Source organism: Mustela nigripes, chromosome 10, assembly GCF_022355385.1.
Source record: "Mustela nigripes isolate SB6536 chromosome 10, MUSNIG.SB6536, whole genome shotgun sequence".
NCBI lineage: Eukaryota > Metazoa > Chordata > Mammalia > Carnivora > Mustelidae > Mustela > Mustela nigripes.
The window spans coordinates 18,774,078-18,786,657 of record NC_081566.1 but is presented as its reverse complement, the minus strand read 5'-3'; the positions used below and the strand labels follow the sequence as shown (position 1 = coordinate 18,786,657).

The following is a 12,580-nucleotide window of genomic DNA, read 5'->3' as shown; positions in this document are numbered from 1 at the left end:
AAAGGAAATCTCAGGTGGAGATATAGATCTGAGACTCTGTAAGCAGGCAGGAATAATCAGCTGATCAACATTATCTAAAGGACATATAAAATAAGATTTTTGCAAAGGACTCTAATGTACAATGTAACTTGCCCAAGATAATTCATGTGTCCCAGAGCAGCTTTAAGATATGAGTCCACATCTATTTAATCCAACGCCTTTGTGACCTCTACTGTACTGTGCTAGATCTCAAATGAGAAACATGAAAATTTATTGAACTATAAAATGTTATACATGTATAAACCTCTCTACTAAAATAAACTTGATGCATTAGTGACAATTCACTTACCTTCATTCTTCAACTAAACATAACCTTAATTCAAGAATTTTGTGGGTTAATTTTTAGGTCTAATTCAAATTAATTTTCAACTGCAAACTTAAAAAAGAGAATGCTTACATTGGTCTTAGATTTCTCAAAGACAAAGCTGGGAAAAAATAAAAATGTTCAGCCCTAGATCAAGTTTTATTAAGGGGTAGAGGTCCATGTGAAATTGTGCACTGGCCAGTATTTACTGGAAGAAGAATTCTATTTCAAGGCTATTTATTCTAAATACTAAAAGTAACAGAATAACGTCAACAACATGACGTGTAATGTCAACAATGAACTACATGGCCAGTATTTGGTATAATACTTTTATTTTCTATTGTATTAAACTAAAGCCAAGAAAATATCAAGTTAATTTTAAAGGCATATCTTTACTCCTTAAAGAAAAAATACAAACTGTGGTAGTTTTAGAATCAGTGTATTTTACATAATATAAACAAAAGCACTAATGTTATCTATATGCTTGGTTTCCTTAAACTATAATGAGCCACAAAATGGGTGGAAAATGGGTTTACTTACTGGCATCAAATAAACAACTTGGGAAAACAGGTAGCATGCATTTTTTTTTTTAAACTGTCTATGCATAGGCACTGACATAACAAGTTTTAATAGCCACCACCTCCCCCCCTTCCTTGTCCAAAATAACCACTCCCATAGCCCCCTCTAACACCCCCTCGCTGGAATCCCCCCGTTCCTCTGTAGCCTCCTCCACTCGACCCTCTGAAGTCTCCTCCGGAGCCACCTCTATAGCCACCGCCAACACCTCCTCTGTAGCCTCCGCCATAGCCTCCGCGGTAGGAGTTGGAGCCACCAGCATAGCCGCTGCCGCCGCCGCCGCCACCACCGCCGCCGTAGCCTCCGCTACCAACATAGCCTCCAGCCCCTCCATAGCCTCCTGTGCCATAGCCTCCACCCCCGTAACTAGAACCTCCCCGTCTATATCCACCTCCATTGTCGTAGCGAGCCATCTTGGGAGGACGTGGACCATCTCCATACCTAGGAGAAAAGTACAAAATCTTCAGCAAAGGATCCTTAATACAGCTCAACTGGTCATAAAATATAAACAATCCTATTTGAAAATTTAATACATAAAGAAAATGAAGCCAGGTGCACAAATATACACTAAAATGAAATAAATCTGTTACTCCATAGTAGCTACACAATGCATCGACTGTAACCGTCTGTTTTTCTAAAGTTCTTTCTGGTTCATTCTCAAAAATCTTCCATTTGGCAGTATGGAGGGTTTGCTTTCACTGAGCCTCAGCTACGCAGCATCCTACAAAAGCAGTAACATGTAAGGAAGAGGCTCTTGGAGTTGGCAATGTTATTTAATCTTTATCACCAGGTATGTGCCTACATTAACTCTGAAATACATTTTTTGAACCATGCCAGTGGTGGTTTGTTTACACATAAATGTTCCATGTGGCAAACAAAGAAAATGAGGGGTAATGAAAAACTGCTTGAATCAAGATGTCTCACTTAACAACGCTAACTCCGCATACCCCAAACTGCTTATTCTTCCTACGCAGCTTTTCTTACAGAGCCTAGCACTGTGTATTCAGCAGCTGTCCCAGTCAGAAATACAGCCGGGATCTGTCTTCACTCCTTCACTGCCCTGCTCCCCCCATTTCAATCCATTACCAATTCTTCCTACTAATGGTCCTGCAAACTTGCCTAATCTACGCCTCCCCATTTCAATTCTCCCTAATGCAACGCAAGCCACGGTTATATTCACGCATCCTAAACGCTTTCCTATATTTATCCCATACTTTCTAGGTTCTGGACTTTGGTCCTTCACAGAGCAGATTACATGTGAAGCCTTCTTAATCACCACCCCTCCTGCCAAAAGTAATCTCTTCTAAATATATATGAGCACCACATTTGTATCTGCCTATGACATTTTTTTTTTTTTTTTTGAAGACTCCTCAATAATTCTCCTATATAATTTAACCCACTGGAAAACCAAGGTAGAGCAGAATAAATAACAGCACTGTTTCAGGAGCCATTACTGCCTTAGTTTGAATCCGGTCCCACCATTCACTAGCCATATGGCCTTGAGTCTTAACTTCTGTGCCAGTTTCCTTATTCAGATTAAAGCAGACAAGAGCTACCCACATCATAGAGAGATCAAATATTAAAATGAGTTAGTATCAGAAAAGCACTTAGCACAGTGCCTGGCACACAATGAATACTATTTGTATGATTAATAAAATTTAAAAAGTAAATCGTTTATAGCAAAATGGGACCCAGAATGTTTCATGAATTCTAGTTCTATATATTAAAATTATTAACAGTTTACAACTGAAAGCAGTAAATGATCCTTAAAAGGGAAATTAAAGAATATTTTTGGATAATTAGAAAAATTTTAATATGTGTATTAGACAGTGTTGTTAAACGCTTAAATTTTGGGGCTGTGATCATGGTATTATAGCTATGTGCTTAAAAGACACATGAAATATACGGATGTAAAATGTCATAACCTCTGCAACTTAGTCACAAATGATTAAGAAAAAGGAAGTATGTGTGTGCACACACATGTACGAAACGAAGTGTCACATAATGCTCACAATTAGTGAGTTTAAGTTATAGGACTATATGAGTGTTTACTGTTCTCCTCTTCTGTCTTCTCTGCAACTATCAAATATTTCCAAATAAAGAATTGTGAGCAAAGAAAGATTAAAAATGTGGAAAAAAGCAAACCAAATAAAACATTCTAAGAATTAAGAGAAATTTTATTCATCTTTAAGACAGTCATATTCTTATATTTCCCTACTAAGATAAACCTTGAGGCTTTTCATTTGAAGAAGCAACTATTTAGCCCATCAACATATTTTCATTAAAGATGACAAAACAGAACTGTGGAAAGAGAACCGTCTAGGCTCTGTCACTTTCCTGTCATGTGACCCACCCTGGACTTTGTACTTTCAAGGTCCCTTTCAATCTCCAACATGCGCTGATATACTATTAACAGAGATAAAAGTTAGTAACATCCTTCTTTCTCTGTGTTTTAACCAGAATTAAATTCCATATTCAATGTTTGTCTAGAATTCTAACTTAAATAAACAAGGCCTCTATCAGCTGACTATGGGAATTTTAGGCCAGCAAAGGTCACCATCTTCTGCTTGGTTCAAGGAGAAGTTACTGTGTACTCACCGTGTACTGCCAATCATGAGGTTGATACCAGCAGCTGAGGGCCTAGAGATCTGGCGGATCATATTTAGCATATGTTCATTTACAGGGTCCAACTGGCTGATGATATTAGGTTGTTTGGTTACTTCAACAACCAGAGCCTCCATGGCCGCCCGGAGAGCAGTGATGCAGGCAGCAGCCTCATGAGAGATTTGCAGTCTGATCCTAAAACAGAGAAAAACGATAAAGTACAAGAAAGGTACATACAGCAAAAGACCACTGTCTCTCAATTTCACACACGGTAAGTGATGGAATAAATTTAACTTCTAAGTACTAATACTTTTAACTCCCCAGACTTAGGGAATCACAGGTACGAAGAATGGTAAGAGTCTTACACTAACTTCTTAAAACACACAGCTGGCTACTGGCATGTACTGTAAACCAGGAAGTCTATCAAGCAAAATACTGTTAACAATACAGATCACTCAGCTTCCAATAAAAGAATGAAAGACGAGACTCACTTTGCTGGAGTTTTCGGGAATACAACTGAGCCTACTGACGGGTCACTAAGATCTATTACATTTTTGTCAGGTGGTTACTACAGGCTTACCAGTAGTCTCTAACCAACAGAGTTTATAAAAGGAGGACCCAAGTTCCAGTTAAATTCCAATGCCCTAGGGTAGTATGCATGGGGGCAGAGTGGCTTCAATCCCTAATGCATTTGTTTCCACCAGTATGACTTACCACTGAGTATGAACTATACTACCAAGATATACCATTCTCCAAGAAAAGACAATGTTATAAAATCTCATTTATGTCATGAAATTTGTCATGTTTATCTCACAAATTAAGTTAGATTAACAGATGAACCCTATCAGACCTCAATTCTAAGAATGCAGTTTGGAGTTCACATCTGAAAATCCATACCAGTCATCTACAAGCACAATCTGCCCATCAGACTGGACTTTCTTGGAGGCAAAGAGAAGCAACTGCAGAGGAGTGACTAAGGTCATGCCTTTAGCAGAGATGGCTCGGGTTCGAATCTGTAGACAAAAAAAGAGGCAAGAAGAAACAGATGACATCCCAGCTGCCAATCCATGGCCATATAATGATAATGAACTATGTTTCAAAAATTAAAACTCATGTTCCCACTGCACATTAAGTAACGACAATGTAGATTTTCAACTAAGTTTTTCCTTGTTGGTGGGTGGTAAGGGGCAGAGGGAAAGGGAGAGAATCTCAAGCTGGCTCCATGCTCAGCACAGATCCTAAAAAAGGGGACTTAAGATCATGACCTGAGCCAAATCCAAAGTCAAATATTTAACGTACTGAGCCCATGAAGGTCCCGCAACATGAATTTTTCTAAACTGAAACTTTTTTTTCCCTTCTTCTTCTTACCTTTTCACCAAATACAAAGAAGGGAGATGGGTACTTCATGTCTTGGCTGCTAAAAGGACAATTAACAGACGACTTGTGGATAAGGGCATTACGCCCTTCAGTGGTGAGAATCTTTCTTTTTTCCTTATGATAGCACACATTAGGGTACACACCAAAAGCCAGGAGAGAGATAACAACATCCAAATTGTTATCTGGTCCAGTGTTAGTAAACACTTGCGTCAACAAGCAATCTGTAAGAGGAATGGCATAAAAGTATCAGATTATCTGGCTAATCTTCATATTGCATTTAAACTAGTTAAGAGATCTTATTAGGACAACTGACTCTTTCTCACCTTTCTTGCACCCAGATTAATTTCAAGGAGAAATTCTGCAGAGTCTCCACCACAAGAAGACTAAAATACTTGCATTCTCTTTTAGACTCAGCCACAACACAAGCCTGGAGTGATTACTTAAGACAAAAAGGCACCCCAGATACCTCTCTACCTCCCCCAACCCCCCATTAATCATCTACACACCGAGTGAGTTAACCAATAGGTAAACAAAGTATTCCATCTGCTGTTCCTAAACAGCTGTTCTTTCTAAAGATGGAGCGACAATCCAAGGGGAGCCCACTGGATGAGAGCTAATATTTTTACCCAGACTATGCTTTAGGAGTATTTCTCATCATGATTTGGGAAGTATGACCGTGACCACTAAGAGCATGGACATATTCTGTGCTGGACAAACCTGAGTTCTAATCTTACCACCTCCTAACTCCTTACCAACTCCGAACGAACCTGGTACAGTAATTTAAACTTCTTTGTTAGTTTTCTCTTCTATGAAACAAGGTAACAATACCTTTATCTCAGGATTATTGTGAGGATTCTAGCATACAAAATATGTCCTTCCTTCTTCCTTGATTTTGATAAAAAACTACAAACTTGGTTTACAACAGAGGAAAACATTTTGTCTGTAAGTTATTTAGATCATATCCTTTTAAAATCTGCCATCTTGCCCAACTATACTCTGTCCCTCAACTACATAGCTCTTTCTGGTTATGTGCTCAAATTCCCAATTTTAGGAATTTTAATCTAGCTGGAGAACACAAGTTCAATAGCTCAACTAATATAAGAAATAAACAGCTAGATAATAGTCTCTTCATCACATTATCCAAGCCATCTTATTTCCCGGCACACTAAAACCTTACTTAAAGGCACTTAAAATTTAACACGGTAAATTTCACGTCTAAACATGAACATGTGGGCAGAATGATCAATCACTTCACAAACCACTATTTGAGGTTATTCAACAAACTGCTTATTCTACAACTGCTAAAAGCTACACCTGTTCTTCATAAGATAAGAGATTAAAAAAAAAAAAAAACTAAACATCTCAAGGTAGCACAATTCTTAAAACATGTATTAATCATCTGTGTAGCAGGTTACAATTTGAGCATCACAACCTTTTGCTTCCTTTTCAATCTTTTTTTAAAAGAATGAATAAATGTGAAAATCTGATTATCACAGAAAAAGCACAGGGTCTGAAGTCTGAAGCTAAAATACCCTGCACTGCCAAGTGCATGTGCTACATAAATGTCACTTGATAGAGCTTTACAATGTGAGAGTCCTACCTTCTGGAAATCCAGAATTAATCAGAATCTCTTTGAGCTGAACTTTGGCTTCCCAGGTCATTCTCAGTGTAGCCATATTGAGTCTTTTGTGCTCACAAAAGCGTATCTCTGCTTCTTCTCCACCCATTCTAAAATAGATTAATAAACAATCATTCTCTAATACATTAAAAACTCGAGACAGTTCTCACATCTTACAACTTTCTTCTTTCAAACCCATACCTAGCATCATCCCAAGCTTGGAAGACTGATAAAAGGGCCACATGATCAGAAAATCTGTTTCCGGCAAAATTTCGATGAATATAACCGAGTCGCTTTCCTTCACTAATAAAAGGCTCTGGAAAGCAGGTGGCGGCAGAGATGGTACAGACAGCATCTCCCACGCTGAAATAGACAAGAAAATTCAGTCTTTTCACACTCTTGTTCCAGCAGTTCACGAGCAATACTGTCACTGTGGGCCAGAGTCTTCACTGGCTATGATATCCCTTTATTAGCACTGAGACTGGCTCAACAAAGTACTTTTACAGCTGCACTCTTCAGAGGCGGAAAGGGAAAAATAAATAAGGAGCTTTGATATTAACGGACATATATTTAGCATAAATTATGACCAAGTATTTTATTTTCCTTTCCTTATTCTCTTTCCCATCTTCTCAAATCTCTAATCTTCAAAATTTCCTGATAAAATACCTGTTTTCCTAGTGCTATTTTTCTTTCAAAGACAACTACTTATGCTCCTGAGACGAACTGCAATTCTGTTGAGAAACTTGTGCTTTCCCCACAAGTTAGACCCAGCTGTCCATTTACTGGAACCATGCAGTCTTCCCATTTCATTCTTTCCTTAGTATCTGAAGTATGCCACTTCTATATGTAAGAATTTAATTTTTTCTTCTGAGCCCATCCTGTTTTTATGGGGAGGGGAATAAGATTCTCAAATTGTTCTACCATTTAAGTATCAGCAATAATACAAAGCACTTACTAGAAAATACATCCCATTATCATCATTTTGCCAAAACGAGGCTCAATGGGGAGTTTAGCCAGGATTCGTCCCAAAGGAGTCAACTCATCATTGGCATCTAATGCATCAAGTTCTGTGGGGAGATTATTTCTTTGTGAGCAGAAATAGTAACAAACACCCCCTTTTAACTGAGGCAAAGATGAAACACTTTTTTACAGGTTAAGCTTTCATTATCTGTGAAACCAACTGCCAGCACCAAGCCCATAGCCAACAATTCTCCTCACTCAAAAACACAACAAAACCAAATTCTGGAGCACCTGATAGGAAGCAAGTACTAGAATTAGGCCCTGTAGATTGTAAACTGAATAGTCCACGCAAACTCTATACATACAAAAACTAAAGTAACAGCATAAGTACATATCCCCTAATAAGTCTGATATCATCTACTGATAATTTTTAGAGAAATGAAATCTGGACAGTAAAAGTCCAAAAGTTCACACAGCAGATGAACACTAGATTCAAAATTCAAAATCAGATTCCCCTGGACAATGCTCTTAGTTTTTCCCATGATATCACACCCCTTCTACGACAAGATTAGAAAACACAAACAAATGTTTTTACAGATAAAAGACTGTATCATGATTAACTCATATTCTGATCGCTAAATATTGGTTAATAAATGACATTTTTTACCAAAAGAAGACCTGTCTTAGCCCTTTCTTACCTCATTTTATAAAACCGACCACACCAAGTATGTAAGGCAACACTGGAAGACTTCCCACAGCCTGCTGCTTGTATCCTGACTCATCAGTTACATGCTAGTTGTCAGGACAAGACAAATGGCACAATTAACACGTTGTTAGGTAGGTCTGTATTTTAGGTACCTCTAAGAGTGTGCTCTGCTTCGATCACAGCATCCAAAGGCGGCGGTTCAATCGCCTTGGCCAGGAACTGTCCAATTCCTCCCAGACGCAGAAGTTTTATGCTCAAAGCAATTTCATGTAATGGTGTTCGGAACATCTCAGGTGTCATGTGGGTTTCGAGCCTAAGTGAAATAAAGCATAAAATAACCATCCACTCTGTATATACACATCTGTTTAATGAAATCTTTGCAGAGATAATCAGGTTTATATAGCTGTCCTTCCCTCATCCTTTTACAATTATCAAAGAATGTTTTGTATTTACTATAAAGACTCTTTAGACAAGACCCTCTTAATTGCATAAGCAGTGGTTTATGATTTTACAATTATAGCTTGATGATATTTTTATCTGAGGGTGAAGGAAAATGAAAAATTATCCCAAATCCTTACTGTTATTACCCGTACCTATTAATTTCTTTGGGTCTTGCCTGCTGACAAACATGGGTTAAAAACAGTGGCTAGATACAGCAGAGGGGACAGGGTGAGGAGACAGGCAAAAATGGGTGAAGGGGAGGGGAAGATATAGACTTCTAATCATGGAATGAATAAGTCAGAAGAATGAAAGTTACACAGAGAATATAGTACTATAAAAGTGCTGTGTGGTAACAGATGGTAGCTACACTGGTGGGAAGCACAGATTAAGGTACAGAGTTGTTGAATCACTATTTTGTACACTTGAAACTAATGTAACATCAGATGTCAACTATACTCAAAAACAAACACCTCCCCCACCCTGAAAAATGGTAGTAAGACTTTCTGTGGAGATTTGGGCCAGTATTAACATTCCCACATCACCTTCCTGTCCTGGTTCATAAAATCTAGTGCTACCAAAAAGGATTTTACAGATCATCTAACCCTTAAAAATTTTAATAATAAAATTTCTATTACAAATTAATATTAACAATGATAATAGGTTATATTTACTGGGAGCTTACCATGTGCCAAGTATTGTTCTCAGTATTTTACAATATTAACTCATTTAGTTCTCAAACAAATCCTGTGTTTGGCATTATGCTATCTTTCATTTTCAACTGAAGGAGCACAGAAAGTTAAATAATTTCACCTCATTTTACAAAATGGGGAAACAGAGACCTACAGAGTGTAAATATTTAGGTTATGTGACAGAATAGATACAAACAGTATTAAAATCCAGGACTCTACATTTTGCGGGGTGGTGGGGTGCTTAAAATCATAACCCTCAGGATTGAGACCTGAGCCAAAATCAAGAGTCAGATGCTTAACCGACAGAGCTACACAGGCACCCTAGGTGCCTATGTTCTAAATTTCTTAATTCAGACTTATTGGCTATACACTATTCATGATGAGGATTCATGGGACCCATTTAGAGATGATTCCAACACCTCTGGCAAGACTTAGGTCAGCTTAAACAAGATTTACATAAATGAAGACAGCATTATCTGTTCCTCATCGTATAGAGAAAACAACAAAAATCCTTCATTATAGGTCTATTCGTGCCATTAATTAGTAGATGGCTTTCACTATAAGATGTTAGAGTACAGAACTTGTTTCTTTAGTTCAGGGGACAATCTAACCTTTAAAAAGTAGCTATCTCCCAAATGTTGCAGCCAGTCTCCTGAGCTAACTTCTGATGCTCAAATAAATTGACATTTACAATTATCAGAGAGCCCTAACTTACCAGTATAAAAGCAAATCAACGTTTCCTTGGTTTTTCTGCAGTGCATTATATACATGTGGTCACCTAAATTAAGTCTGTCGCACAACACTTCACTGTGATAAATACACACATGTATAAAATCCCTAACTCTATCTTTTGGTCAATTGGTTAAAGCTAACGCACCCATGTGGATATCCAGAAACACGTAACTATGCATCTTACATCTGTAATTCACAGAGATAAGGACTTTTTTTTTTTAACCAAGAAAGTCCCAAACACAAACATTCCCCAACAGACATACAGTAAAAATGGAATTGGACAAGGTATTAACAGACTTGGATTTCAGTCCTGGAAAAGTCAGCTAAGTGCCTTAAGTTTTAGTTTCCTTATACAAATCATGCCCTCTATTTCTCAGGCATAGGAGGAGGATCCTCTGAGAGACAGTGATGTGTTAACACTGGGGGAGGGGTGGGAGGGGAAATTTTCTGTAAATACAAAACTATTTTTTAAATGTATTTTCCCAGAAGTTAACCATTCCATAAATATCAGTAATCCTAAAGTGATATAAGTGGAACTAAAATAATGTCCATATAGCCTCCCTTTAAAAGATCAGTAATAATCAGAAAATCAGGAGCAAACATGCCATCATCGACAATTTCACTCTTGCCACAATCTTTTTTTAAAAAAAGATTTTATTTATTTACTTGAGAAAGGGAGACAGTGAATGTGAGAGTGTGAGAGTGAGAGCACGAGAGGCAAGAGGTCAGTGGGAGAAGTGGAGCCTGATGCAGAACTTGATCCCAGGGACTCCAGGATCATGACCTGAGCAGATGACGGCAGTTGCTTAACCAACTGAGCCATCCAGGCGCCCCTCACTCTTGCCACAATCTTTTTATTTAAGCCAGGTTATCTATCCTACAATATGTGTAACTTGAGGCACTGATGTGCTCTGAGTTTAAGTTCATAGCAGGATGGGGGCAACAGGGAATGTACTCTATGAAGGGGTGAAGAAACAAATCTGCAGTCTTTATTCAAGAATTGGGTCTTACCTCTCAAAACGAGCTCGACTACACAGGTGAAAGCAGAATCCAGGCCGCACGCGGCCAGCTCGTCCTTTCCGCTGCTCAAGGTTTGTTTTGGAGGCCCATACTGTAGCATAGTTGGTCATATTGTTGTGGGCAGTGAAGAGCTTCACTTTCTGCCTAAATAGGAAACAGTGGCTAATTCTAAGACTCACACGTACCACCGGTACATAACTATCGTATTTCTGCTAAGGGATGGATGCTTTCCAGGTAGCTGTGCCGACATAAAGCCTGTGAACAGCACCAGAAGAATCTGACCACACCCTCTGAGTTGTCAACCTCCTAAGAGGCAGTAACAACACACCCGTGCCACTTTCCAGCCGACGGTCTTGGCCAGGTTACTAACCTTTCTGTGCTCCATTTTCCTCATCTGAAAATGGCTGTAATACTCTTACTGACCTCATAGAGTTTTTATTTATAAACATTAAGTGAATTAATGAATGAAAAGCATTCAAACAGGATTTGCCACATACATGAGAGTACAGAGTAATTATTCAACCCAAGTCTATCCCAAAGAGTATAACTTCCAGGCTATCTATGATCTAAAAGTTGATGACCTCACCAAGCAGTGCCCTCACAGTCCTGCCAAACCCCTAAACAACCTCACAGTCCTTCAACATTCCACATGGGCAGCTGGCACTACGACTGGAGCTGGCACAGGGGAGCTGCGTGCTAGTTACCACTCCCTGCAACGGGCACTGGCAATTGCCAGGGAAGTGGAGGGACTATGTAGAGAAGACATGGGGCACAAGCTAGCCAGATATAACAAAGCTTTGCCTTTCCTGTCCTGGATATCAGTTACCATGTAATTGTGGACTTTATCTGTACACAATGCATCCTCGTGTATTTCCCAGGCTCATTATATACAAATACGAACTCTTAATTCTTAAGTAAATGTCCCGTAGATAGGTATTTGTTGTAAGATAAATATTGCCCATCTTAATAAACTAAACAGTATGAGTCACTGTATGGCTGTGATCAATAGAAACACCTAATGAGAAATGAGCAAATATAAGCAGACAAGAGTGGTGGGAAACTCAGAAATTACAAGGGTCAAGCCTTGTCAACTTTCTACCATGACTTGTGATAAATCAACATCAAGAATTACTAATTAGCCTGTAACCCAGTATATACAGTACACAATAATTTAGAGAACACAGGACTTCAAAAAAAAAAAAAGGGTGATTTTGATTCTGTTACCTGATACTAAATACTACATGGAACATTATTAAGATTTATTCTAGGCAAATAGGTTCCTTGGAAACTTACTTGCAGGAGTCAATGACATAAACAACATCATTTATGGTAATGCTAGTCTCAGCAATATTTGTGGACAAAATAACCTGTGAAGAAATATCAAGAAAAATTATACTTCAGAAAATATTTTCCTGTTATGCACTTAAGAGAAGGATTTGCTTATGTAACAAGTGTCAAGATAATTCCAGGAGCCTTAAAAAAATCACTCACCACCCGACTAATGAAAAACTTAC

At 38.4% G+C, this 12,580-nt stretch overlaps 1 protein-coding gene across 2 annotated transcripts in view; it reads right to left on the bottom strand.

Moving 5' to 3' along the window:
- Window positions 1–766: 766 nt before the first annotated feature.
- The window catches only part of DHX9 (DExH-box helicase 9), a 52,502-nt gene continuing 40,688 nt past the window's right edge, over window positions 767–12,580 (bottom strand). For both annotated transcript variants that reach the window (XM_059412737.1, XM_059412738.1), the window contains 10 exons: window positions 12,360–12,433; window positions 11,058–11,210; window positions 8,337–8,497; window positions 7,474–7,585; window positions 6,720–6,881; window positions 6,501–6,628; window positions 4,892–5,121; window positions 4,421–4,536; window positions 3,518–3,718; window positions 767–1,360 (listed from right to left, as the gene is read on the bottom strand). In XM_059412737.1, the coding sequence (XP_059268720.1) occupies window positions 970–1,360; window positions 3,518–3,718; window positions 4,421–4,536; window positions 4,892–5,121; window positions 6,501–6,628; window positions 6,720–6,881; window positions 7,474–7,585; window positions 8,337–8,497; window positions 11,058–11,210; window positions 12,360–12,433 (1,728 nt within the window). In that variant the 3' untranslated portion in view covers window positions 767–969. The remainder of the gene's footprint in view (window positions 1,361–3,517; window positions 3,719–4,420; window positions 4,537–4,891; window positions 5,122–6,500; window positions 6,629–6,719; window positions 6,882–7,473; window positions 7,586–8,336; window positions 8,498–11,057; window positions 11,211–12,359; window positions 12,434–12,580) is intronic.